A 25,948-nucleotide genomic window follows, 5' to 3' on the forward strand; every position below is an offset into this window, starting at 1 on the left:
TTGTTTGCCCATCGCAGCCTCTGGTTGGGAAAGTGGTCAGATGTGAGACTGATGTTGACACGGCCCGTGTACGTTCTATTGTTTTGTTTTATGGTCATCGCGTTTGGTGAAGTAGTTATCCCAACTGCTCTTATCTTCACTGCATGGCATGTTAGTCTCTGTATCGTATAGGGCAGTCTCCGTGTCTTTCATCCATCTCCCTTGAAGTCGAGAAAAACAGCACTCACCACGAACCTCACATACTTGCCAGCCCACGATAGTTGCTTCTGGGCAGAATAGACCACGCATGAAGCACCGTCAAACCATCGCTCTTCTCGCGTGATTGGCGATATAGCACAATGAGCGGGATATCGCGTCTATGGCGACCAAGTCAAGGGCAAGGGCAAGCCAGTGCTCCAGACTCGCCCAGCGGTCCTGGGAAGACGTTTTTGGTTCCGCTGTTCCTGTCGACGTCGCAGCCGTCGGCTCGCAACAATATGTTCACCGATGGTGACGGACCCGCGAGTCCCCGATCCAGGACCTCTACACGTTCCGTGATCGAGTCTTCCCCCTCGATCTACTCCGGTGTCCGACCCCTATCCCTACCGTTGGATGCTCGAACAGAGAACTCCGACATGTACGGCAACGGCGTACGAGGGAGCCACAATACCAACAGACATAGAGAGCATCTCGACACAGCGCCGAATCAGTCCCAAACTGACTCAGCTCCCATCTCAGAGCGTTCGACAACAAGATCCGGGTCAGAACGAAGCGGCAGCCGGAGCAACCACTCGTCGAGTCGTGGCGCCAGGCGACACGTCAAGCTGTCGAGGAAGACGTTCCGTCATCCACGAGTCAATGCGAAAGCAAGAATCAGTTTCGCTTTTGGCGTCACTCTACTGTTCGCTCTGGTGATCTGTGAGTTATCGCCCTCCCGTCGTGACCTCCTTCTCATGGCTGACGCTTTGAAGATCTGGTGCTCGCCATCACTGGTGTTGCGCGTAATACCATGTTCCACGTGCTCTCGATTCTGTTGATCTTGACCCTGACGGGGGTTTTCTGTCACCAACTGATCCGCATGTTCATGTTGATGCGTCGACGGCCGAGAAGACCTCGACACGGGCGGAGCAACAAGGCTAGACACGGACATACAAGAAATCAAACATGTGCGCGATCTCGGGGCTGGACACGTGCAAGCACAAGCACAAGCGAACAGTCCGGGCCGCTGGAAGAACTACCTCCGGAAAAGCCAATCCAGATCTTCATGGCGACTGATGACAATCTGGGCCCGGATGTGGAAGCACTGGCATGGCAACCGACCATACGCCCGCCGCCACCAGTCTACGGCAACTTTCGGGCCAGTATGGTGAGTACAATGGTGCTTGTTGGCGCTCCAATTTCAATGGTATTGGGTAAACTGCTAACACTGGTCTTTCTATCAGCGATTGAACCCAGACTTCGTTCACCTGAAGCACGTCCCTCCCTCACCACTGACTCCGACTTACGATGAAGCGGTGATACAAGTCCAACGAGCCATGGGGTATCGACCACCAAGCTATATCTCGGAAAGTGGTGTGACGGAATTTATTGAGACACGGACCAAAGATGTGGATGCCGCTCTCGAAAACATCCATCCATTGGAACGCGAGCGAATGCGAACATTTGCAGCGGAAGCTCTTGAGGGCAATACCATATCTCGTCTCTAGCCAGTACATAACGTGATCGACATGTGAGCATCCTGCACGAATTATTCCACATGTAGCAACTTGAAGTCTATCTTCACCTCTGCCCAACTCCTGCCTAAGGATTTTCAACCATACGAATGATCAATGAGTCAGAATACGGTTGTATTGATTTAGGATGCTTCCATTTGAACTATGGAACTATTTAGAACCGAAGTTCCTGTCGAGTTCAATGCAAAATGCATCATTTTCTTCTTCCTGCCATTGCAATGATGGCTTCAGACCAGGGGTATCATAGGGTATCTTGTTGATCAAAATCTAAGTTCCACCCAATTCCACTCAGACTTCTTCTGATTGACGGACAGAAATCTAGTGCTTAGCAGCCTCCTTGTAGACATCGGCCTTGCGGTCGTGAGTCTGCTCATCGAACTTGTCGGAGATAGCATCACCAGCGGCCTGGGCGCGAGTGGTGACCTTGGCGTCACTGTCTTTGGCGACGTTCTTATTGGCTTCCTTGGAGGCGGTCGCCCCGGTACCCTGGATGGACTCGGAGACGTAGTTTGCTGCGTTCCTGCACAAGTCTGTTAGTAAAAAGGCTCAAAGCAGGGCGGTTGGCAGTCTGCCCCGCGGTAGGGTCGAGCAGAGTATCGACTTACTTGATGGTATCCATTGTGAATGGAGTGGTAGTCGTAGACTTGGATTTGATTGTTTGAGGAGGGATGTACTGTAAAGTCTTTGAAGTTTGGAGATGGTCTTGAAGGATGATTTCTGCAAGGGAAAGACAGAGGGATTGGACTGTTTTTATACACAATTGTCTACCCCTCGCAAGCGTGGGAAAATGCGTCGTTGTCACCTGTGAGTGGTCTTGTTCCGCGTGCAAACTCTCAAACAAACAGCATGAACGTCATCGGCCGCAGCGTGACGTCACTACTCACCAATCATAATCTCTCTAGCAGATCCATCCCCAAACCCCGTGATCCGACTGTGGCACTTGCTTGGCATGTTTGGAGGCTGGTGGCCGTGGCGCAGCAGAGTGACGTCGTTGCAGCCTCCATCCCACCGATCCTGATCTTCTTTTCTCCATCTCTCTCCGAGTTTTTGTCCCTTTCTTCAAGTCCCTCAAGAGTCGTTCCGATCCCATCTTCACACTTAATCCCGCGCTACTATTCCGCCTATCTTTTCCTGTCGAATCAGGTCACTTGAGTCCCCCACATCGTTCCGATCTCCAATCTCTCTTCTTGTCTCCTGCATGTTCTTTGAGATCGGGGTCCATCGTCATCTTCATCCCCGTCATAGCCAAGCCATCTTGCACGTGGTCGTCATCTCGATTCTGCTTCGGTCGCGACCCTTAGGTAAACGGGGAGAGATGTGTCTGTCCAGTCCCTTTCCACCCCATCTCACCCCCATCACTGCGAGATCTCGTCCCTCTGACGACGCAGCTGAGGGATTATCTTGAAGCTGGTTCTCCTAAGGCAAATATCCTCATAACCAAAAGAATGAAAATGAGGGGAATGTGCTTGTCCAATTGAATCTCATGTTCATACCTCAACCAACCTCGGACGCCTCTTACAAACTCAGGAATCAATGCTACAGCCCAGCAACACAGTCGGTGAGATGTTGAACTCTATTATAACTGAGCGCGGAATGTGTTTTCCTCAACCCACTCCTTGACCTATTACTCTTTTTCTTCCAGGTAGGTGGAATACAACAGCGCAATTTAGGCAGTCACTAGTTCCGCCCGCTTCGTTATACTAAAGCTGGACGCTCTCACGAATCACACAGATTGAGCCAGACACGTGCCTGGAGCAATGCACAGCGATGTTTTGCTATGGCGAAATTCAAGCTCTATTAAAGATGATTGAAGACGCTGTGAAAAGTCAATCATCATATGCTATTCATGTTTCGTTCCCTCATTCTTTTGGCGAGCAGACTGACCTTCGTTTCCATCTGACCCCTGAGTCTGCCAATCACAATTGTGTATATCATACAATTTTTAATTACAACCAATCACAATGGCTATCAAGAAGCATATGCTCCTGGCCACTCTCTTTGCAAGCCTGACATGGGCATTCCCTAAGCCACCACTTGGCACTGCTGTCAACACGACTACGTGTAACGGTCAGACATTCGTTTATGAGGCGCTCGCAGGGTACGGCTTCGTCCCCTCTAATTCGCGGGACAAGTTTGGCGACACTGCCGGAGGCTTCGGTAGCAGTGCAGCCATCGACCAGACGTCTTGGAAAGTGGACAAATCAGGTGTCTACTCTGGCATTCTCTGGGCTCTCCCCGATCGCGGTTGGAACACGGAAGGCACATTGAACTTCCAGCCAAGAATCCACAAGTTCGCAATCACATTCAGACCAGACTACACATCTACTGCAAACGATCCCAGCGCGCCGAATCTCCACCTGGAGTTGCTCGACACGATTCGGTTCACCGACCCATTTGGAGCACCTCTAACAGGTCTGGATGCGGACGCTCACGGACCTTACCTCACTTTTCCGGGCTTTCCCCCTCTCCCTTCTGCCACCTATACAGGCGATGGCTTCGGAGGCAACGGGGTTGGAGGAAGACGTGTTTCCCTTGACTCCGAAGGTCTGGTTCTCTCCCCGGACGGCAGCTTTTGGGTTTCTGACGAATATGGCCCGTTCATTTACCATTTTGCTCCTTCTGGTCGTATGCTTTCAGCCATTCAACCACCGCCAGCTCTTATTCCCGAACGCAATGGAACCGAATCATTCTCGGCCGCAAGTCCGCCGAGATACGACCCCGATCTGGAAACCCTGCCAAAGAACAATCCTACTGGGCGTGACAACAATCAGGGCTTCGAAGGGCTCACGGTCTCTCACGACAACAGAAACTTATATGCCTTGATGCAGTCTGCTTTGAACCAGGAGGGTGGACTCAATAGCACCACCCGGGTCTACACCCGTCTCTTACATTACGACATCTCGAATCCCTTCAGGCCGGAGTACAAGGCCGAGTACGTCCTTCCCCTTCCCAAAGATCCAGCTGGACGGGTGGCGGCACAATCCGAAATCCACTTCGTCAGTCCAACCCAGTTTCTCGTCCTTGCCCGTGACTCCAACCGTGGACATGGGCAGAAGAACAGCGATTCACGGTATCGGCATGTAGATGTCTACGACATCTCCAAGGCCACTGATATACGTGGTCCTGCTTACGATTGCCCCAGCTGTGCGGTGGCATCTGTCGACGGTGTTCTTGACTCGGACATTGTTCCTGCCACTTATTGCTCCTGGCTCGATTACAATGTCAACTCTCAACTCAACCGGTTCGGCCTGCACAACGGAGGAGACCAGGATGCCCAACTGCTGAACGAGAAATGGGAGAGCATTGCCTTAGCCGCTGTCCAGCCACCCGAGAAAGGCTGCATTGATGGACATCCAGCGACCAACGGAGAATATTTCCTTTTCAGTCTGAGTGACAACGACTTCATCACGCAAAATGGCTTCATGAATGGTGGTGAGCTTCCCTATGCGGATGCAAGTGGGTACAACTTGGACAACCAGGTTTTGGTTTTCAAGGTGAAGCTACCTATCCCTTGATCCGCTTTGGGATGACAGCATCGAACGACCATCTACCAGGAGACAAAGAGTTCGATGGAGTGGCGAGGCATGCGTAGGTTAGGCCCTGGGGAAGTTGGGGTAGACCATAGTCATCTACGCTCTCAGGCTGTGCTAATATTATATATATAATATGAGGCAAATACATATTGATAATGGAATGGAAGAAAACGGGAAAAGAATGGTTAGAGAAAAATCGACTTGGCGAAGTCTGCTGTGAATCTAGGTTTATTCGTGAGTCGTGACCCGAGTGGCACTGGATCTTATATCAAAATTCGTTGCTGTCTCACCACTCTCCTCAACCAAACATACCACCAATCAACTTCATATATGTATAATACCGCCACCACGCAACTGAGGACAATCAGGAGATTATTTGCATACTCCAATCCTCGGCCAAGGTAGGTTGTCTAAGGTACGTAAACTGCTTGACCAGGGGAACACTACCTTTAAGAAGTACTCTACTATTCATCCCGCGGTATTTCTCTCCTTCTTTCCCATCTTACAGTACGTTACCAAGACATCACGCAACCTCACCTCATGACAGACATCTATCTCATATTGCCCCACGTCTCGACGCTCTCAGCTCGATTGAGTTTGATTGAGTTTGAAATTCTCGACCTCCCTAAACCCGGGGCAGTACGGCTGTCATGATCTGCTTGATACCCACACTTTCGGGACCACTGACCAGGGTACAGCGCTGTACTACGACGTGTCTACCCACCACGGCAATACAGAATATATGTACGTGGATTACGGACACTCGGAAGTAGTCTCCAAAACATTGTTTCTATCTGGCGGAGGAAGCCAAATGAGGTCCTAAAGCCTACCATGTCGACAAACCCTTCTACTGAATGAACATATCGAATCAGCGCTCGAAGCGAAAACGAACTGTACACGTCCTCAAGTCAACGGGATAATAAACCCTTATTGGGCCTCGACGGGCGCCCCAGACTCTGAACCTTGGAGGATCAACAACTCCCGCTACGACGCTCCAGCAACATCCGACTCCCAGGTACGACAAGCCACGACGCTACACCCTATCGTATCGACAATGGACTCGCCAGGCATTGCAAGTTGGGACTTTGCCTACCCAAGCGGCAAATGCTCTGTCTTGTCAAGCAGCAAGAACAAGAGCAGGAACTTCAACATGAACATGAACAGGAATATAGATATGAACTGTATCGTGGCCCCCACCAGACCAAAAAGATGTCTTGCCCAACAGCAAGGGCAACGGCCCAGACAATGTGTGGCCGTTGACAAAGAGAAAGAGATGACTGAAGACAAGGAAGGAGAGCGGCATGTCATGACAGTGACCGGGAACAATGTCAACAATGACCAAGGTACACCCCCTGAGGCGAAACACCACTCTCAGGCATCAACCAATACCACCACCACCACCACCACCACCACCACTACCACCGACTTGCACAACTCACCGAAAACACAACAACATAGCAGCCATGCCAGCTCAAACACAAACTCGAACTCGAACTCGAATTCGCACCCTCACCATCACCATGAACCACGAACATATCTTCTGTCATCGCCTACCATCGAATCAATCATAACCTCACATACCTATATGACCATCTCAACGCTGCTGATGACTCCCGACACACAACTCATATACCTCGTCCCGCAGCACCATATCATGAGCAGTCGAGTCTGTGAGATCTCTCGGTTTCCTCGAGCCCAGGGCAGCGGGATCCAGGTGCTGCCTGTGCCGGAGCAGTTTGAACTGAGGGCCAGCACGAGACGTACTTTTGACAAGTCAAGCTGTGAGTGCAAGTCTCGACAACAGCCGAAGCGCAGCGAAAGGAAACGGACAAATTGTAATGAAAAGACAGCAAGCAGAACGTTGATCGATGGAGAGACAGACATGAATTGCAACAAGAGACCGAAAGAAATGATGCAGAATCAGGACGAGACTGTGGCCGAAGATGCTGACTGTGAGGATGACGAGGAGGAGGACGACGATGATATATGTTGTGGCGGTACTTGTGAAATGTCGACAACAAGAACAACAAGAGCAGCAGCAGCAGCAGCAGCAACAACAACCGACTTTCCACCCAGGTCTGCACCAGGCCGCAATAGTGTCGTCGACATCAACCGGCTCGTTCATGGCGACTCGATAAATCCCAACAACGAAAACGATAACGATAAAGACGAAGACGAAGACGACGAAAGACTAGCTGTCAATGAAGTCGTCCGCAAAGTCATGAGATATACGAGAACAAGGGCCTTTGATGGATACATGGCCTTCGAGAACGATAGGGCTAGTTGGACGTTTTTGGAGAGGGTGGGTGTAGGCGTCAAGAATGCGGCGCGGAAGGGTCACTGAAGGAGGGAAGGATGGATATGGTTTTACTCTGGCTCATGATGAAGGGATGTCTCTCTCTCCCTCCCTCTCTTGAGTCTCTGGGTACATCTTTCTATACCTTGTCTTTAAGTGCGGGAGGTTTGTACCGGATGTGTATAAGTATAAGTATGTGATTCTATGAAGGTATGACTATATAGAAGTATGACAGTATAGATTATGACAATGTGAAAGTCGAGAGATCATCAAACTATACGGTCTAAAGTGATGATGCGAGAGGGCAATAACAATATATGTTGAATCTTGATATACGACCAAATAGATCGAAACAATGTACCACAGTATTCTCTTCCATGGTGTACCAAAACAGTGAGGCCGTTGAATGCTATGATCAATCCCTACCTTATTCGTTCTGACGAAGCCATACCAGGACATATGAACAATGACTTTATAACTTTATAACCGAACAGAGAGGATCGTCGATCCTATCCTCCGAAGCAGCCAGAACGAAGCAGAGCACAAGTAACAAGACAGGAGAGCGAAAACCACAGGACCATCTGGGTTACAGAAGGAGAGGATCGTAATTCTCCTTCTCCTTCTCCTTGTCTGTTCTTATAGATAGACCAATCCCTCCTTCCCCTTACGGACGAGGCTGGGTATCAAGATCTCGATTCTCATCAGTAGGTTCTCTACCATGCCGGGTATGCTATGCTATGCAACGAACTCGAATCCAATCCAACCAAACCAAACCCACCTAGCATCACGAATCCCACTCGTCTCTGCCATCCAGCTCGAATTCTCAGACTGCTCTTGGTTGATTCCCCTTTTCACTTCTTCTTTTTCACTTCTTCCTTTTACTCCACCTCCAGCTCCAATGCCGAGTAGGATCCCTCCTCATCTCCTCCCACGCCACAAGATCAGGCGCATCCGGCCCCAGTCGCAGTCTGATCGCCTCGATCGCTAGATCGAGATACTTCTGCACTCCCCTCAGACTCCCCGCCGCACTGTACGCCAGAGCAGCATGACAATATGCCGGGTCGAGATACCCGTGCAGCCCTTCGTCCAAGTAGACCTTGATCAACCGTTCCGCTAGTTTGATCCGATTACCAGGCACAGACCCAGACCCAATCCCTGTCACAATGCCGCTCGAGTCCAAGTCCGAATCAGAGTCTGATGTCGCCGTCCAGTCCGCCAGAATGGCTTGTAGAGCATTGATCTCTGCGATCGCCGCGTCTGGGGCATCTTCTCGTCGTTGTCGTTCAATACTACATCGTGCGCAGGCACATGTGAAGCCGAAAAACTGCTTCAAATATCTCTGCCTCGTCGCGTAGTTGTCTAGTGGATTGGTGTAGGCGATGGTGATTTCTTCGTTGCGGCCGATCGGACGCACGGCGTAGACGCGGTGGATGAGTTGAGTCGTGTCGATTTGGAATTGTGCGTTGGGATTGCATGCGTGGTTGATTCGTGATGGTTCGGGAATTACGGCGAGATGTTGTGGAAGAGGATGAGGAGGAGGAGGAGATGCTGCGTCCTCAGTGGCAGCACTTTCAGCATCAGCTGCTGCTGTATTCTTCTTTTTCTTTCGAGACCCGACAGTACCTGGAAATAATACTCCAAACGTATTGGCGCTGGCTATGTCTTGCACGACGATCCTAGGATCGCCGTACACAGTTGCGAGCCGTAGATAAGACTCTCTCGTCGGTTCAGGTAGCTGGTTGATCGCGAGTTGGAGGAACTTCTCGCGCTCAGAAGGTAGCAGAGTGTTTTCCGAGTATGCGATCAACACGGGCGTGTATGCTGTGATGAGGTCGCCGCGACGGAGGTCCTTTTTCGCAAACATTCCCATGCCCTTGTTGGTAGTGGAGCGCGTGTACCAAGTCACCTGGAACTCATTGACCTCGTGGCGCACCGGGGGAATATTGGTGTTGGGAATTTTGTTGGCTTCGTTGGCTTTGTTGGCTTTGCTGTGGTCGCGGTCGTGATCGTTGTCGTGATCGTTGTCGTGATCGTGAAACGGTGCAAGTTCCGCAATCTGTTCTGCAATTCGGGGAGTCGTGAACAGTGAGATCCCCCTTCCTCGGGCGAAGGAGATATTCGTGTACACGCAGAGCTCGCTGCCCAGGGAATCAAGCTTGGAAGTACAAGCTGGTGGATATGACCATGGACCATGTGCAAAGCTGTTGGTGTCGGTATCGATGCTGGTGTCAGGTTCAGCCTTGGTGTCGTCAGTCTCAGATATGAGGTCCAGCTGGCCAGACTGCAAAAGCTGCTCAAAGGCGACCTGATAGACAGGGTCATGAGTGTCCGCCGTGGCAGTGGCAGTGGCCGAGACGAGGCCGAATGCCAGGCTGATTGAGATCAATGTTGACCACGTGTTTTTCATGTTTCTGGGAGGATTCGTTTCGAAGGGATCCCGGATCCTGACATTGTTATAACAAAATCAAACAGGTAGATCCCGAGTCTTCGAATAAGTAGATCCCAAGTCCTCAAACAAGCCGGTACCAAGCCCAGTTCATTTTCAGTTCAAATGTGGGAGAGGAGTCGAATCCCCTTTCCTCTCGGCGGCGCTGGAGAGACTGGGAGACCAGAACGGCGACGATATCTGTAGCGGTCACGGTCACGGTATCATTGTCGTCGAGATTGGCTTCAGACGTGTTGACGGGTAGCCTTGACCTTGACTTTGACCTACCTGTTTCCCATCCCCGCATTGGCCAGTGGTTGCCCAGCCTGCCCAGCCACTATGTGTGAAGGGAGCAGATTAGCATCCATATCCAGATTCCATAGTAGTAGTGGTGATTGACAATGGGCAAAAGTGTGGACTTGGACGGTGGGTGCCATTCTGGGAGTGGGATCGATGGATCGAGATGCTAAAGGCCAATGCCACCAGACGAGATTGATGCCCTTTGGAAGCTAAGACCCTGAGCCCCTGAGCCTCTGAAATGGGGACGAGAGTAATCATCCTAAACACGAAGACGCCGTGCAGACGAAGACCGGCCCCCAGGCAGAATACAAGATTTCATCTTCCCTGGTACGCTCTTGAAGTATATAAGTATATAAAGTATATCCCCTTTGTCACTGGCCAGCAGCGTGCCCATGAGTTTATATCAGGAGAGCCATATCATCCCCTCCAACCCTACCAGTATCTTCAACATACCTGGTATACAGCCCAAGGAATCCATCCATCATCACCTTGGCCGATCAGCCAACTCGTTGCCGCTCCCGCTCCCGCTACTGCTCTGGACCAAAGCAACACAAAACTCAGCACACAAGCGTCCCTCAGGCGTCTTCATCTGGGTCCAGACATCGCGCATGACGGCATCCTCGACGGTCCGACCATAGCGATCGCCGAAGACGGCCTTGACCTTCTCAAGATGCCTTGGCTCCCAATGCATGCGGACCAAGCGCGAGATCAACAACTCGGTGCGCTCCTTGCCCGGCGCGGTCTCGCTAATAGCCTGATGCAGCAACAGAGCGTCACGCATGGGCCGATTGAGCGCGCCATTGAGGATATGCGCAAGGGTCTCGCCGACCAAGTTCCGCGACTTGACAATCATCTGCCGAGCAAAGTTGACGCGGTAGGTGCGTTCAAACAGCCTCAAGACCTCGCGCAGGTGGGCGTCGCTACGCAGCACGATGATCTTGATCATATCGGTCTCGCCGCCCGGCGAATCCAGCGCGGCCGCCAGCTCGTGCACGTCGTCGCGGACCAGTCTGATGTCGAGGGCCGAAGACTCCGGCATGCGGCGCTCCTCGAGCGCCAGCAGGATAGCCATGCGGAATTTGTCGGCCCGGAGTTCGGTGCGGATGCATTTGTCCAGGTCGTCGCTGTATTTCTTGTCTTTGAAGCAGTTCTTGATCTCGCGGATGTCGCTGTTGCTGCGGCCCATCAGACTCTCGATCAGCAGCTCCCGCCGCGACGCCCCGCCTTGGTACCATGAATTGGCCCAGTACGCTTCGCTTTCCCAGCGGCCCAGGGCCGTCGCGTACGCGGCTTTGCCGAGATTCCCGGGAACACGCATCTTGATGTGTTTGGCCATGTTGATCCCCTGGCCGCTCACTTTGGCGTGGTTCTTGTATTCCGCCCGCAGCGCGAGGAGGTCGTCCGTCGACAGATAGGGCAGGATCTGGATCAAGGGCCGCGGGTCGGCGGCGTGCCGCGTGCCGGATAGCGCGGCTGCGATCCGCTGTGCGTCTTCGGTCGGGTCGTAGAAGGATACCACCTTCTTATTCTTCCTTTCCCCGTTCCCGCCGGTGGACATGATGCTCACGTTGGAGTTGGCCCGGTCTCGTCTACCGCCTGGCTCGCGGATTTCGTAGCTCGTCGTCGTGGCTTCGAGATTGGACATGCCGCGTGGTCGGACTTCATGTGAGCTGCTGCCGTCACGGTTGCTGCTTCGTTTGGGATCTGTGCTGATCTTCTGCTTTTCCCTCTCCAGCTGGCGGATCTTGCGCTTGAGGTCAGCGTGTGCATCGTCGGAGTCGGAGTCGGAGTCGTCTTGGTCCAACTCTAGGTCTAGATCAGATAGTTCGGAATCATCCCTGTGCTGCTTCGCCAGGGCTAATGGCGAGGGCATAGGCGAGATGGATTGGTATGTTCCCTTATAAGCTTCCAGCAGAGGCGACGCGGGTGGCCTCCCGCCATTGTGGGAATTGTGCCTGGCAACTCCTAACGTAGCAGCTCCTAGAGTGGCTCCGCCGACAGCTAGAGCAGACATTCTCTTGGTCACGTCCTCCGGCGAAGAGCCATATTTGTCCTCGCGGTATTTCTTGTCTCGCGCATCGTAGGTGTCATCATAGTATTTCTTTCCCTTGGGTTCTCGTGTCTCATATTTATCTTCGTGATATCGTTTGTCTTTGAGTTCACGCCTGTCAAAGCTGTCTCGGTGGTACTCTTTGTCCTTGGACGGCCTCGAACGGTCGTACTCCGGTTTTCGTTCGGCATACTGGGCAGGAACGGCTTTGGAGCTCTCCTTGTATTTGTACGAAGCTTCCTTGCCTACCTCTGCGTACTTGTATTGGTCCAGTTCGGCATATCTTGTTCCTGCCACGGCTGCTGAAGGTGGTGCATATCGAGGATCCGGACCAACATAGCTGCTGTGACGAGAGTCTTGAGGTCGCGTATCTGCATGCCCATACGAACTCCGTCCAGTCTGGGGTATATGGCGGTCATCATCGTCTGACGCACTGTCTCCAGAATGTGCGTAACGGGTTCTGCTGGGCTTGTGTCTGTGCCGGTCGGAGTCGCTGTCCGACTTCTTCTTGGACCTGTCATATCTGCTGCTGTTGTCGTCCGAAACCGACACATCTCGTCTACGAGACTGGGGCTCCAACCTCGATGACCCATGTCTATCACCCTTATCGCTGTCATCTGCATACTTCGAAGGCCTAGCCCCCCTGCGTCGGTCGTCCTCCTCATCAGATTCGTAGTATTTCTTGCTCGACTTCTTTTCCTTGTATCTGCGATCATCCTCTGACTCCGTTTCGGGATATGAGTAATTCTTACTCTGGCGCCGAGATTCTCTGATATCGTAGGACTCCCGGGCGTCGTGTGAGCGCGATCTCGATCGGTCTCCGTCGCGGCCACTGGGAGATTTCGATCTGGACCGACGGTCGCCGCGGACCTCTAGCATTGAGGACATTTTCAAGGGCTGAGTTCGACCTGCTCTGTCTGGTAGCAATCACTAAAACTCGCAAGAATCTGAAGAGGGGAATGATGGACAGGGACGCGCCAGCAAGTCATCGGGGCGCTTTCACGAAATTGGCCGGTTGGAGCCCGCCATCTTCGACATTGCGGCTGAAACACAAATTGGTGGCCTCGCTAAAATAGGCCCCCAACTTGAACTTACCTTGAACCGCTGCATTAGGGGCCGCTTCAGACATGTTACGGAGAGCTAGAAAGGGCTCTTGTTGAAGACAGGGTCAGTTGGCAGTGTTCAATTCTCGTCGAGTATGGCGTGTCAGCAAATACCCCAGGAAGATCTGTCAAATCGTTGAAGGCAAAGGCGACCATCACCGTTGCTCAGACCCCTTTTCCCCAGATGCGCCTATTGAAAGCTTCTTCACCACTCATAAATCACGATGCCCTCGACCGAACCCCGCAAACCTTCCACTCCTGTCCATTGCTTCCGACGGCACCAGATGGCCCGATAGGTGCCAGTGGTGGTTCCAAACATGAAGCTCTCCCCGCGGTAGGGTGGTACAAGAACAGACCTGCTTCGGCGGTCATAATAAGCTGCTGGTAAGACAAAATGCTCCAGGTGGGTGATTTGAAGCTCAGGATAAATCCCCTTTGGCGTGAAAGCAAACAAGATGATTCTCCGTCGTTCGCTACGCTTGTTCTCAAATTCATCAGCGACCCATAGACTCGCTGGGCTGACATGCACGCGCACCCTCCGGACCCTTCCCCAGTTCTCCCTCGAGAACAAGACCTGCGTTGTGACCGGTTCAGCAAGAGGTCTGGGAAAGGAGTTTCTGACTGCATTTGCCCTGTCTGGCGCCCGGGGAGCATGCGTCGACTTGTCTCTCAAAGACTGTGAATCGTCCATTTCATCAATAGTATCGCACGTCCAGTCGAGCTATCCGAGCGACCCTGCTCCCGATCTACGAGCTTATGAATGCAATGCAACGATCGAAAATGATGTCAAGTCGACGTGGGCCAGAATTGTGGACGACTTCGGCAAGGTTGATGTGCTTGTCACGGCCGCTGGCATTGTCGACAACGTGGAGGCCGAAAACTACGAGTATGCGCGATGGCGGAAGATGATGGACGTCAACCTGGATGGCACGTGGCTGTTTGCACGCGAGGCAGGCCAGCATATGCTGAAGCACAACATCCAGGGTTCCATCATCTTGATCGCCAGCATGTCGGCAACCATCTGTGTACGTCCGCAGAAACAGGCTGCTTACAATGCCTCCAAAGGAGCCGTCAAGATGCTGTCCAAGAGTCTGGCCACTGAGTGGGCGTCGAGAGGTATCAGAGTGAACAGCTTGAGTCCGGGATACATGAAGACCGATTTGATCAAGGGACTGCTGGAGCACGAAGGTAAAGAACTGGTTGGGTCATGGGAGAAGAATATTCCCATGGGGAGAATGGCAGAGCCACACGAGCTACAAGGGACGATTGTCTGGATGGCTTCGGACGCCTCGAGCTATTTGAACGGGAGCGATGTGGTAAGTGCCCACGCTGGTGTCTAGATGGTGTGAGTTTGCTATTGCTGACCATGTACCTGTCTAGATCGTTGATGGAGGATATACTTGTTGGTAGTGCTGTTGTGGACATCTATCTGGCAATGTTATGATGGTGGACGGGGTAGCAGACACTCTTATGGCTTCCCCATCGGATCCCCTGCTTTGAACAGCCCTCTCTAGTTGGATGATCTGGCATGTAGGACTGACTGTAAGCTTTACGAATCAGCGAAGTCCCTCACTGGCCCAGTTAGAAGAGACCGACAAAAGTGGCCAGTACCTACGTGGATTGTCTCACAACACTAGGCAATACAGATTCAGGCATTCATGTCTGTTTCATCGTGTGATGAGCTATTTGCATAGCCCATGTTCAACATGAAATCTATCTAGCGTAATTGGTCTTGACTCTTGACACAGCCTTGTCATGTGACCGTGCTCTTTTCAGTACCCATGCTCAGTCAAGAGAAGCAAGTATTGCAAGATGCAAGATGGCCCGACTTGACGTACTCGCGGAGAGAACCCAAGGCAAAGAGGGAGGAGGGAACGCTGATATGACATGACTGTAACGGAAAAACATCGCTAGTCGAAGAAAAAGAAAGAGAAAGAATGGGTTTTATCCCATTTGCCTCTAGTTTTCCAATGTCGCTCACTGTCACTGCCACTAAACACTGGACCCTGGAACAAAAGTACGAAGTACGAAGCACCTAAGTACAGCGTCGGCTTGTATAGAACCAGAATCTGCACCTTTGGACCTGCTTGGACCAGATTCGTTGGTATCAAGTGGCAAGTGCCCAGCCGGAAAGTGAAATCGAAATCGAAAGCGAAAGCGAAAGGCATCAACATGCCTCAAAATACGAACGGAAAAGGGATAGTGTACGACGAGTATGCGGCGACTTGAACCTGAACATGGGACCCACTGACCCAGATTCAGTAAGGAGGTGGAGATGGAGATGGAAGAGGAGTGGAGTTGACGGCAATGTAAGGATTGCACGTTCGTTGATTTGGTTTTGGCATTCGAAGGAAGAAGTAGAGCAGGAACAGAATGAATCAGATTGGAGAGAGAGATGGACACTCACTCACTTACTCATCTGTGCCATGCTCACCACACAGGTAGATCCCTAACAGGGTGTCCTTGAACAGTCCACAATCCACAGTCAACCCAACCCAACCTAGTCTAGTCGAGGGTTGGTAGCGGATAACATTGTATCTGCTGCTTCAGACCAAACCCAACTCAACTCAACTCAACTCATAGCAAAACCGAAGACTGAGTAGCGAGCAATCAAGCATGTGACATGGATATCTAAGACGCACATCTGACTGGACAACAACCGGAGACTGGTCGACCGAGAAATCAGGATGGAAGGCTCGTTCGGATTCACCTCCGACTCCCGTATCTCTCCACGGTTCACTCCAGGTTCGGACTTCGGATCTGTAGCGGTGGCGCTCGTCTCTTTCTCTCCGTCCTGTTATGGCGTCTGGGGAGGCATTCAATGTTGAATGTCATGTAGACATATATGACATATATGACATGTAGACGGATGATGGTAATCGGGATGCCAGTTGCCAGTTGCCAGTGGACAGTAGACATAATGAGCTAACAGACAGACGTCCGACTTCCACCACTGCCACTGTCTCAGGAAGACCCCTGACGTTCTTGACATTTGATTCTGGCTCAACCACTTGAAGGGCACCCTTACCTTGTTATGTCGAAAACTTGCCGGGGAATCGAGATGAATAGGTAACATGGTTCCCAAACTGTCCGTTCGCAGCTAGTGAAGTCTTGCTCTTGCTTGACCGAGACAAGAAACAGCATGCGCGGTCTCTCAGCAAGTGGTTGGAAGACATATCCACGTTCTTTCCCCTTCCCCCGTATGCTTGCCTCTTTTGCACCGGGTGCCCTGCCCATTGCCCAACCACTGGCGACTTGTAAGCTGAGAAGGCAAACGAGAAAAGAACAAACAGATCCACCCTACGCCCGACGAGCATGCCAAGACGAACCCGTAACGCCACAAGTATTGATGGAATCCTGCTCCTCTCCCACACCACAGTCAAAGACCGGTATGTGTGGCCTGCGTTGTAGGCATGATCCATGCAGCTGTAAGGGGAGGGGGGAGGTTAGTCTATTTGCTCGGATTGTTCTGGTTCCCCTCCTCGAAGCACTCGTCGAAACGATGAACAGCCATCCCCGAACCTCTAGGTAGGTTTCCGTCTCATCGGGGAGCATGTGATCTCACTTTCGAAAGGTCTTAGGTCTATCCGAACCGACACTGTTGCTCCGATCACTCAAAAAAGTCGCTCACCTTCGACTTGCGAATCAGCTCTGGGTCAGAGTTCAAAGGGGGCCCAGTACCATGGTTCTGCCAGCTGTAGAAGGGTATATGGCCGGGTCATATGATAATGCCCTGGCTGGAAGACTGTAGAAATAACAGTTGAACGGGTCAATCGAAGAAGGTTTCAAAGCTATGGAGAACTTGATGATGGTGGATGATGATGATGTATTGTGAGTCCGAGTCTCAACGTCAGTAGTTACCGAACTCTGGTGCAACGTCAAAGTTTCGCCGACGCAAAACCTAGAACCTAGGAACCAGAACCCATTGTTCAATTCAAGGACCCCAGCAGTGCAAAAGTACAATGTTTGACAGGTCACAGTGGCGACGGAAAACCGCCTACCGCTTTGGAAATTGAGATTCTTTGGAACCGTCGGGAATCTGTGGATGAGATTGACCCTGACGCGGACACTGACACTGAAAAGCACTGTGACAGCTTTGAAGGGAGACACTGACGAGACATCCATCCCTTTGAGGATTTGGTGGCTCGGACAGCAATCAGGGCGAGAGAGTGGTGTGATGCTTTGGCTTGGATTGACGAAAACAACCCTGGAGGCTGGACCCATCAACCGGCGGGCGATACCAGACTTGGTCGCACCGACCCAGCCCTCCATGGCAACATGTCGCCTGACCACAGTCACAGTCACAGTCACCATCACATTCTCAACCTAAATGCCGCGGGCACACTTGAGAGCATGGATTTACCTGGGAGATGCCTTTCTATCATCCCGACTCTCGAGCCTTCCATTGGTTCCCGAGACGCTGGATCGCCCATTCACAGGGAGCAGCCGACGCTATCCAACATGAAGAAGGGATAAGAAGCGCGATGCTTGGTGGCTTGACACTTCTGCTGCGTGAGAGGTTCGCTTCTGTAGCTGAGACTAGTCACCATCCCCAGCTAGGTAAGGGTACAAACATATGGCCCGGGCGGCGTCAAACAGAGATAGAGAGAGAGACCGAAGAGTGTTGATGCTGAACCGAAAAGACGGTATGACCTTCAGGCTCAGACACTCGGTCTGGCAAGCATGACGACGAACTCGTCAGATTCACCTCCTACTATATGTTGTGGGTGTCACAGTGTAGTCTTTCTGGCTCCGGATGGCCCGGCCCTCATCTTCCCTGCTCTTCATCCAAGCCAAGCTACTGCGATTGTTGCCATGATGGTCTGCCTCTATTAGATAGCGTGAGCAACCCCCTAGCATTTATGCATGTGAAAACAGCTTGCAGAGATAGGGTTGGCTGGCGAGCAATCAAGTCTGCAGTATCTTGTCTCAGGCAGAAGTACACTTGTTCGCACTAGGGTCCAGATCTGGGCCTTCCTGACAGCGTCTGCATTCGTCGGTGGGTGGCTATCAAGCGCAACACTACTGTTCGGACGTCGAACCAGATGAATAAACATGCACACTAGCCATCAAAGAGGTGGAGGCCAGCCGTCGGCGCTGGGTGCTCATGAAGAGGACAGTCAGATCAATAATGGAGTCGATTGTGGCGACCCCTGTACCATTCCTCAAGGATCCTGGTCCGCCCGCAGATGAGGCGACATCATAACTTGTTGACCTGTTGACTGCCTGTCGGCAGATGCGATCCGAAAGGATTAGACGGCTGTCTTCCTCTCAAGATGATCTTTGTGGTGTGATTTCGCCTCGCGATCCAGGAGTCCATCCGGTTTGCGGACGCCTTGCCCCAGTGATCGAGCCACTCACCCTTCATCCTTCAAGAAACCCCCAAGCTGTAGGATGCTGAAGCATGAGGAGTCCGGTTAGCAACCAATAAAAGGAAGACCATGACTCCAAACAAAGCCAGTGAGGAATCCACTATTGCACGAATAGACTAGGATTCCTGGGCTCCGCCGTCGCACGAACAGTTCTGAACCCTGTGAAGAGAAGATAGTCTGCATCATTCATTATCAACAACAAACCCTTTGGGCATAGCAAGGCGCCGCGACTGGACGGGGGCAGGAGCCCATCGACGGCGACCTGAGAAGGATATGTATACTGCATCCTCCTCGACTGAGAACCAAACTGTCGGGTCGAAGTTGGGCATTATTTAAGCCCCCGTGGGCCTATGCCCACGGAGGGGAACACACCCGTCTCCCATCACTCACTCTTGCCTTGCTCATAGAGTCGTACCTCTGTCCTTCTCACAAGCTTGTCTGTTTGACCTAGACAGCCTGCCCAAATTAACACAAGGGGTTTTGGACAGCTCCTCACCTTCGAATCACCGCTGTGTCCTTCACCATGGGATGCCACAAAGACCGTGATGCACAAAAAAAGAGCAAACAGAGCAAACGACGAGTCAACACAATGAGTATCGACAACATCTTGAACGACATCGATCCCTCGGAACTCAACCAACGTAACCCGTCCAGAGACAAATACCGCAAGGAAGAAGGCATCTTCATCTGGTACAATCGCAATGACCTTGGATGCTCCTGGAGCCGGGTCCAGGACAATTTCGCTCGCCAGTTTCACAAACGCAGAGGAAAGGGAGGGCTCCAGTGCAAGTTTTATCGTGTACTCGACGAATATGGAGTGCAAAAGGTCAGAGTTCAATGCCGAGGAGGCCTTTGCAGACCCCAAGACCGGGCAGCATGGGGTGTTATTGTCAAAACATCGATTAGGTATTGGTGGATGCTGCCGTGCCACCAAAACATACCATCTTTGCCGAAGTGCAGGCTCTGATACGTTTATGAGGTCTCGGGATGATTATCGGCGTTGTCATTAGAGCCTGGATGGGTTCGGAGCTCTGCTACGCTGCCACGCACGTTGGCCATCTTTCGAGGAGGTTGTCTGAGATTCGGCCGCTTCACCTCTTTCGGTCCCTTCACCACTTGTTGTTGGCCTCATTCTCGATGTCGTCGGGGTCACTGCCAAAAGTCTCATCATCGGATCCATATTGGCGGTACTTGTAGGCATTATAGCCATACTCGTCGTCGGAACTGACTTCATCCTCTGGGTAATCATTGGCAGGGTTGTCCTCAGCTGGTAAAGTCAGTGAGCTTCTTATAGGCATCAATCCTGAATCCATTGACGTACCATTTGAATCTTCGTCATCCCAATCAGTCTCGTCTTCACTGTCAACATATTTCTGCCATAGGTCTTCATCTTCCTCTTCGATGACCAACACCCCGACGTTGTTCAGCCCAGCAATACTCATTGGATCCGGGGTCTTATCATCGTTCCGGACACGAACATATGTTTCATACACATAGTTATCTTCGCGATCCTTGGAAGTCACCACCTTGTCTCTCTCATTGGAAGCTGGGAGCAGTTTCGACAACTCTTCAGCTTCAGCCAATTGCTTGATCTCAGGATCGAGCTCCATCGCCAATGCGGCAAGCTCGTCCGCGAGCTGGTCTGAATCATGATCCCAGGTGCTAGGGTGGTCTCTAATTGATGTTCCCTTCTTCACCATCTGGTTCTCTGCCTGAAGGAAAGTATTTGTGGGCGTTCTTTTGGATGCTGCCAGGCTTTCGATCTTCGACGTCTGCCCATCTGACCCCTCGGATCCGCTCTTTCCGTCCTGCAGGAGATCCAATACACTGTCGACGGGTTTGCTTTTGTAAAGAGGATTCCCTTCGTGGCTAAATGTGGCACCGTGTTTTTCGACAAATGTCGCAAGCGGAGGCCGGATCGAACTGTTCTGCTTCCGAATCCCACCAGAAGAATTTGGGCTTAACACTGAAGATAGATGGCGGGTGAGGTGGAAGCGGCGGGCGTGTGAGAGACCTTCACTTGTTAGAGGGGTGGGCGGGGCGGATCGGCTGCCTGCGTTGGCAGGAGGAACCTCCTCCTCGTCGGGCTTGGTTGCTTTCGCCGGTAACGAGTCGTCCGCCTTCTCCTTGAGTTTGGCCTTCAAGATTTCATAGTCTCTTTTCTCATCGCCTGGTGAGGTCCATCGAACAGTAGGAATTCCGGGGACGGAAGGCTGTGGGGCAAGAGGGCTGTTCACTCGCTGGGAGATGGGCGCAATGATCTCGTCTCGAAGTCGCTGGAAATAGAAGTCGGTTACTCTTCGTTTCTTGTCCGGAGCAGTGCCGTGTTCAAGAACTGTCCACGTTAGGCCCCTTCTGCTACAGCGACCGGGGTGAAGGAGAACTTACACAGAGTGTCCACCGGTTCGTCAGAGCGTCTGCGCTTGACGCTGATGCGTTCAGGGACAAGAGACATGTTGACGGGGACAAAGGCGCAGGATCACGATGAGGACAAGTTGATGGATGGGTTGTGAACGTAGAGGCACGGAGTTGAACTGATGTCGATTTATTGTGACATTTTAAGTTTTGGTTCCGCGAGGCTTTTATTGACTTCCAAACTATGAGCTGCGGTGGTGCCCTCCTACTCCTCCACCACCACCACCACCACCACCACCACCACCTCATCATCCTCCTCCTCCTCCGGCCCCGCAATCCACTTCGCGTCTTTCTTTGCCTCCAATTCGATCACTTCGATCCTGCCAACAACCATAAAGGCTCTGGTCACAGGGGTGCCCGTTACACAGCATGAAACTCTCGACCAGGGAGGCAAATGACAACATGAACATTGCAGGCACATCAACATCACCCTGGGCCAACTGATGCGCTACAGGGTTGGCATAGGGATCGTCCCTGGTGCCAGCCTGGTCCTCTGCCTCCGCCCCCAAGGCGTCAGCACCTAGAACGAGAGACATGCCAGCATATTTACAGACAAAAGATGAAAGTCATGTCATTCTCGCTTCATGAAAAGCGTTAGCCTTGTTTTTGTACATCGTTTTGTCTTTCGACCTTCGACCGCCTGGGCCCTTGTGCTGCTTCCTCAATTGTGCCAGGAGAAAGAGTCTGTCCAAGAAGGTCAGTTCGCTTCCCATCTGACCTCGTTGACCATGAAATGCACAATTTTTCGTCCCGTGGATCTTGCTAATTCCCGACTTGAGCAGTCGTGGTTCTATCGCCTAGTTTCTCCATCGAGCGACAGCACGCGTCCACGGTCAACAAGTGCACGACGTTTCCTTTGGGCAATCGTGGACAGATGCTACCCGTTCATGGTGAAAGCAAGAACTAACTAGCAAATCCGTCCAAAAAGCAACCCCTAGCCCGGAGACTTGCGATACCCCAGCTGACGTGAGGGTGCAGCTCCTTGCCCCTTTTTTGCTATTCCTGAATTGGAACACCCACTGGCCTGCATATTCAGAGGTATTGCACACCAAAAACATGATGTATGCTTCGCCAAGGTGGAAATTATCTCCACAGCCACCGTTTAATCACACACAGAGGACTGACGAGGGCATGAAACCGTCTTGGGACCACAGCAATGGCCCAGTCTTGGCTAAATAGGATGGAGCAGGTGCAGAGAAAATGTTCATTGCTCGCGCCGGTTATCTCTGCTGAGAAAGGTTAGAGAGTTGAAAAGGATACAGTTCAGGATTTACTCACCCTACGCCCGCGGCCTCCGGAGTGGACTGTCTGCATTGGAGGCGTGAAGAAGAATTGTTGTTGAGGGTAGTTGTACATGTTATTGGGCATGTTCTGCGGATAGTTTTGACCAGGAAATCCTGCTGCTGAGCCAATGACGGGACTCATCTGTGCAGAAAACGACAGTGGTGATGATGAGGGATTTTGCAAGGGACGGAATGGATCAACAGAGGAAGGAGGTGTAGCAAAGCCAGCATAGCCACCCGGCAAGTATCCAGCATTTGCTCGTGGAGCCGGATTAGGGTAATTTGGATATTGCGTTTGAGGCGTCATTTGCTGGTATGGCGGTTGAGTGTATGGCTGCTGTGCCTGGAACCCGTTCATGCTGTATGGCGCATAGGCAAATGAATCAGCTGACCCGGTTCTGATGGGGCTCATTCCACTTTCGAAAGCATTGCCATTGACATGAGGTGCATATGCACCGTTAAATTGTCGGGGATAGTGCTGATGCGAATGATGTCCAGCTCCGGGGGCTTGCTGTGGGTGATTGATGGGGCGGCCTCGATCATTGACCGTCGGGTGTGCATGTGGAGCATATTGCGGTGCCGGAGGCTGGTTAGGTCGCAACGACAGGCCAACTTCATCCATGATTCTTTTGTAACCCTGATTTGGTTGCGCGTTGATCTTAGTGAGCACTCTAGACACGCTTTGCATTACTTCTGGCCTCATGTTATCGTCCAGGAATGGTGTCGTCAAGATCTTGAAGATCAGTGTCACACCTGACGTTTGATCGCAGAGGATTTGTTCGAGAATAGTGTCGTTGGGGCTGAAAAACAAGGCCTTCAGTACCATATCCCTTGCTTCTGGCTCATTTCTTTGGTTGATGACCTTCAAGACGGTCAGGTAGGCGACTTTGTGCGAGCAAAGCTGAATCAAGTGAGGGATCAATCTCGGTGCAAGCACATATCGTCGATGCGGAAAGGTACAGGTGTCGAGGAGCCATGTCAGCAATAGTGCACCATTAGCATTTTGAGCAAGCTGCACACTATGTAATGCGATTGCTGCAGCCATCAGGCGCTGTTGGTTCTTGGTGGAATGATGAGATTCCAAGCATGCACGCATGGCTCTGGCACCAAATCGACCTTGTGCGATTTCCCAGAGTTGACTGAGCATGGTTTCGAAGATGAAGTCATTGTAAGGCGCACCGAACCGAAGACAACACTGGAGTACGTAGTTCCCGTACTGATCGAGGAAGAGGGGAACGGTGTAGGGGCGAATTGAGTCAACAATCATCCGTATCTGCGTTTCGGTCTTGCACACGTCGATGATTTTTTGAGCGGCCCAAGTGCCGTTTTTATGCACTCCAATTTCGGCCAGATGAGGTGCAATATACGTCAACATCTGTTCCTTGGTCTGTTCCGAGCAGTATTCAAAGAGTTTCTGAACCACTGTGTTCCCAAGATAGTCTGACGCGAGTTCAGCAATTTCAGGCAACATGTCGATGGCGATCTGCTCAATCTCTTGCAGTCCGCATGCTCCGTTATCAATTCGTTTGCGGATGTCTCGCAGCCTTGGAGCATCGTAGATCCTCGTAGGACTTGGCTCCGGAACCGGTGGAATTTCTTTTTCTATTTGCTGAAAACTGATGGCACTCTCGATGTTGGCGGAGATCGATTGTACGTCTGATGGCTGCCCACCAAATTCCATGACGATCTGTGAGAACTCGGGTTTCAATTCAGTCAAACGCTCAGCAGCTGGCAAGGAAAGGGTCTGCTGATCATTGTCCGGACTTGCTGGACTGCTCTTGCCCTCCCTGGATTGTGAGATGTCAAGCATGTCACTCAGACCGTTGGAACCCGGAGGAGTGGCGTCCTGGTTCGGTGTGAGGGAGACAGAGGCATTTGGAGCTTTAGCAAACCCAATTCTCACAGGGCCAGCGCCAGGGAAGATCTCTTTGCCATTGAGGAGGTGACGAGCACGGACAGCCGCTTCCACAGACTCGAAGTTAACGAACCCACAGTTTTTATGCGTGAGCACCCTTGTAGACTCGATTGGTCCGTATCGACTGAAGATGGCGTCCAAGGAAGACATTGTGGTAGAATTGGGGATCGAGCCGATCCACAAAGACCGCGAGACCTGAATTTCGGGATCGTCCATGCCCTCATATGACATAGCATTCTCGCCGATATTCAACCCCTGCAGAGCATCGGAGAGGGAAGGCTCATCCATGCCATTCGGTCCATGGATGTCAAAATCCATGTTGAGGGCATCAGCATCTTGGTGAACCAGGTTCCGCAGCGAGGTGCGCTGTGGGGTTTCGACCAAGCCTGCAGTGCGGGCGCGTGGGCGTGCAGCATTGGCATTCACAGCAAATGCCTGTACAGCTTGGTTATGAAGCCGCACCTTCTCCTGGACGCGTTCGTACTCGGCTTCCAGAGCGGCCGCTGCGGATGGAGTCAAAGCTCCACCAGAGTACATAGCATGACCATGTTCACCCTCATGACCTTCGGCACCGTACTTTGGCTGCGTATTGACAGAGAAAGATCTGAAGCGACCGGAGTTACGCATACCAAAATTGGCCAGTACGTCAGACAAGTTAGAGTTCTGACCGCGAGAAGGATCGCTCGCATCATGACGAAGTGCCTCCGACAATCTTGAGTGTGACGGAGGCTCGGCGAGTCCGAGATAATCAAGAGTACGGACTCCCGAGTCAGACATGCCATCCTTGGACAAACCAAACTGCTGAGGAGAAGTGGGATCTTCGGCGGAACTGATACTTGTGAGAGTCGCAGCACGGGTTCTCGAGCTCCATCCGCCGCTGAAAGCACCTTGACCGAAGGAGTTTGAAGTTCCCAGCAAGCTTGCCCGCTGAGGCATGCTACCTGCGCGGAGTCTGGACAGAAGAGCAGAATTGGCCGGATTTGTAGGGTTTGAGGCAGTCGAGTAGAACGCTGTCTCCGCCGCAGAGGTCGATCCCGGTCGGAAAGGGCTGGTTGAGGGAGTAGGGCGGGATGTTTTCGAGGTTAGGACATTGACTCCATTGATAGTCCCTACAGGAGATATTCTTGACGGAAGGGTTCCAGCTCGACCTCGCCTGGCAGGACTGTTGATACCGGTCTCTGTCAGGGGAACCAGGTCTGGAAAGCCATCTTGATTAGGAGACTCGGGTATCTCGAAGAGCGGGGTGGACGTCCCGCTCGTAGGAGGACCCCAGATGTTGGAAGAAAGAGAAGCGGTCTGAGATTGCAATTCGCGCGTGCGTTTGGGGAAGAGTCGGGAGGTCTGTTCGTGAAGAGGAGAGCCCGCTCCTCCTCTGGCGCTCGACAAGCCTGCAAGTCCTGATGAGGATTTTGCACTACCGAATGGGGATATGGTGCTCGGAACGGTGGGAGGCTCTGGAATTGTGTTCAATCCCGACAAGTTTAGGTTAAGCTGCCCATCTGGCCTGGACGTCGGAGCCATGGCAAGTCAATGGCTGCAATATC

At 52.0% G+C, this 25,948-nt stretch overlaps 10 protein-coding genes across 10 annotated transcripts; 5 read left to right on the forward strand and 5 right to left on the reverse strand.

Moving 5' to 3' along the window:
• Positions 1-338: 338 nt before the first annotated feature.
• Positions 339-1,685, forward strand: A1O1_05866 (uncharacterized protein; the record flags this gene model as incomplete). The annotated part of the gene is made up of 3 exons (XM_007726750.1): positions 339-897; positions 951-1,345; positions 1,422-1,685. 3 exons carry the CDS (start codon positions 339-341, stop codon positions 1,683-1,685), a joined length of 1,218 nt encoding a protein of 405 aa, XP_007724940.1.
• Positions 1,686-2,030: 345 nt separating this feature from the next.
• A1O1_05867 (glucose-repressible protein) lies at positions 2,031-2,331 on the reverse strand (the record flags this gene model as incomplete). The annotated part of the gene is made up of 2 exons (XM_007726751.1): positions 2,031-2,232; positions 2,318-2,331. The coding sequence occupies 2 exons, from the start codon at positions 2,329-2,331 to the stop codon at positions 2,031-2,033; spliced, it is 216 nt and encodes a 71-aa protein (XP_007724941.1).
• A 1,342-nt stretch (positions 2,332-3,673) lies between these two features.
• On the forward strand, positions 3,674-5,227 carry A1O1_05868 (uncharacterized protein; the record flags this gene model as incomplete). Its single annotated transcript, XM_007726752.1, has 1 exon — positions 3,674-5,227. One exon carries the CDS (start codon positions 3,674-3,676, stop codon positions 5,225-5,227), a length of 1,554 nt encoding a protein of 517 aa, XP_007724942.1.
• Positions 5,228-6,299: 1,072 nt separating this feature from the next.
• A1O1_05869 (uncharacterized protein) lies at positions 6,300-7,589 on the forward strand (the record flags this gene model as incomplete). The annotated part of the gene is made up of 1 exon (XM_007726753.1): positions 6,300-7,589. One exon carries the CDS (start codon positions 6,300-6,302, stop codon positions 7,587-7,589), a length of 1,290 nt encoding a protein of 429 aa, XP_007724943.1.
• Positions 7,590-8,406: 817 nt separating this feature from the next.
• A1O1_05870 (uncharacterized protein) lies at positions 8,407-9,948 on the reverse strand (the record flags this gene model as incomplete). The annotated part of the gene is made up of 1 exon (XM_007726754.1): positions 8,407-9,948. One exon carries the CDS (start codon positions 9,946-9,948, stop codon positions 8,407-8,409), a length of 1,542 nt encoding a protein of 513 aa, XP_007724944.1.
• Positions 9,949-10,750: 802 nt separating this feature from the next.
• On the reverse strand, positions 10,751-13,204 carry A1O1_05871 (uncharacterized protein; the record flags this gene model as incomplete). Its single annotated transcript, XM_007726755.1, has 1 exon — positions 10,751-13,204. One exon carries the CDS (start codon positions 13,202-13,204, stop codon positions 10,751-10,753), a length of 2,454 nt encoding a protein of 817 aa, XP_007724945.1.
• Positions 13,205-13,874: 670 nt separating this feature from the next.
• A1O1_05872 (uncharacterized protein) lies at positions 13,875-14,759 on the forward strand (the record flags this gene model as incomplete). The annotated part of the gene is made up of 1 exon (XM_007726756.1): positions 13,875-14,759. One exon carries the CDS (start codon positions 13,875-13,877, stop codon positions 14,757-14,759), a length of 885 nt encoding a protein of 294 aa, XP_007724946.1.
• Positions 14,760-19,314: 4,555 nt separating this feature from the next.
• On the forward strand, positions 19,315-19,758 carry A1O1_05873 (uncharacterized protein; the record flags this gene model as incomplete). The annotated part of the gene is made up of 1 exon (XM_007726757.1): positions 19,315-19,758. One exon carries the CDS (start codon positions 19,315-19,317, stop codon positions 19,756-19,758), a length of 444 nt encoding a protein of 147 aa, XP_007724947.1.
• Positions 19,759-19,900: 142 nt separating this feature from the next.
• A1O1_05874 (uncharacterized protein) lies at positions 19,901-21,246 on the reverse strand (the record flags this gene model as incomplete). The annotated part of the gene is made up of 3 exons (XM_007726758.1): positions 19,901-20,058; positions 20,113-21,126; positions 21,180-21,246. The coding sequence occupies 3 exons, from the start codon at positions 21,244-21,246 to the stop codon at positions 19,901-19,903; spliced, it is 1,239 nt and encodes a 412-aa protein (XP_007724948.1).
• Positions 21,247-22,469: 1,223 nt separating this feature from the next.
• On the reverse strand, positions 22,470-25,925 carry A1O1_05875 (uncharacterized protein; the record flags this gene model as incomplete). The annotated part of the gene is made up of 1 exon (XM_007726759.1): positions 22,470-25,925. The coding sequence occupies one exon, from the start codon at positions 25,923-25,925 to the stop codon at positions 22,470-22,472; it is 3,456 nt and encodes a 1,151-aa protein (XP_007724949.1).
• Positions 25,926-25,948: the final 23 nt, after the last annotated feature.

Source organism: Capronia coronata (genome assembly GCF_000585585.1).
Source record: "Capronia coronata CBS 617.96 chromosome Unknown acBCG-supercont1.5, whole genome shotgun sequence".
In the NCBI taxonomy this organism is placed as follows: Eukaryota; Fungi; Ascomycota; class Eurotiomycetes; order Chaetothyriales; family Herpotrichiellaceae; genus Capronia; species Capronia coronata.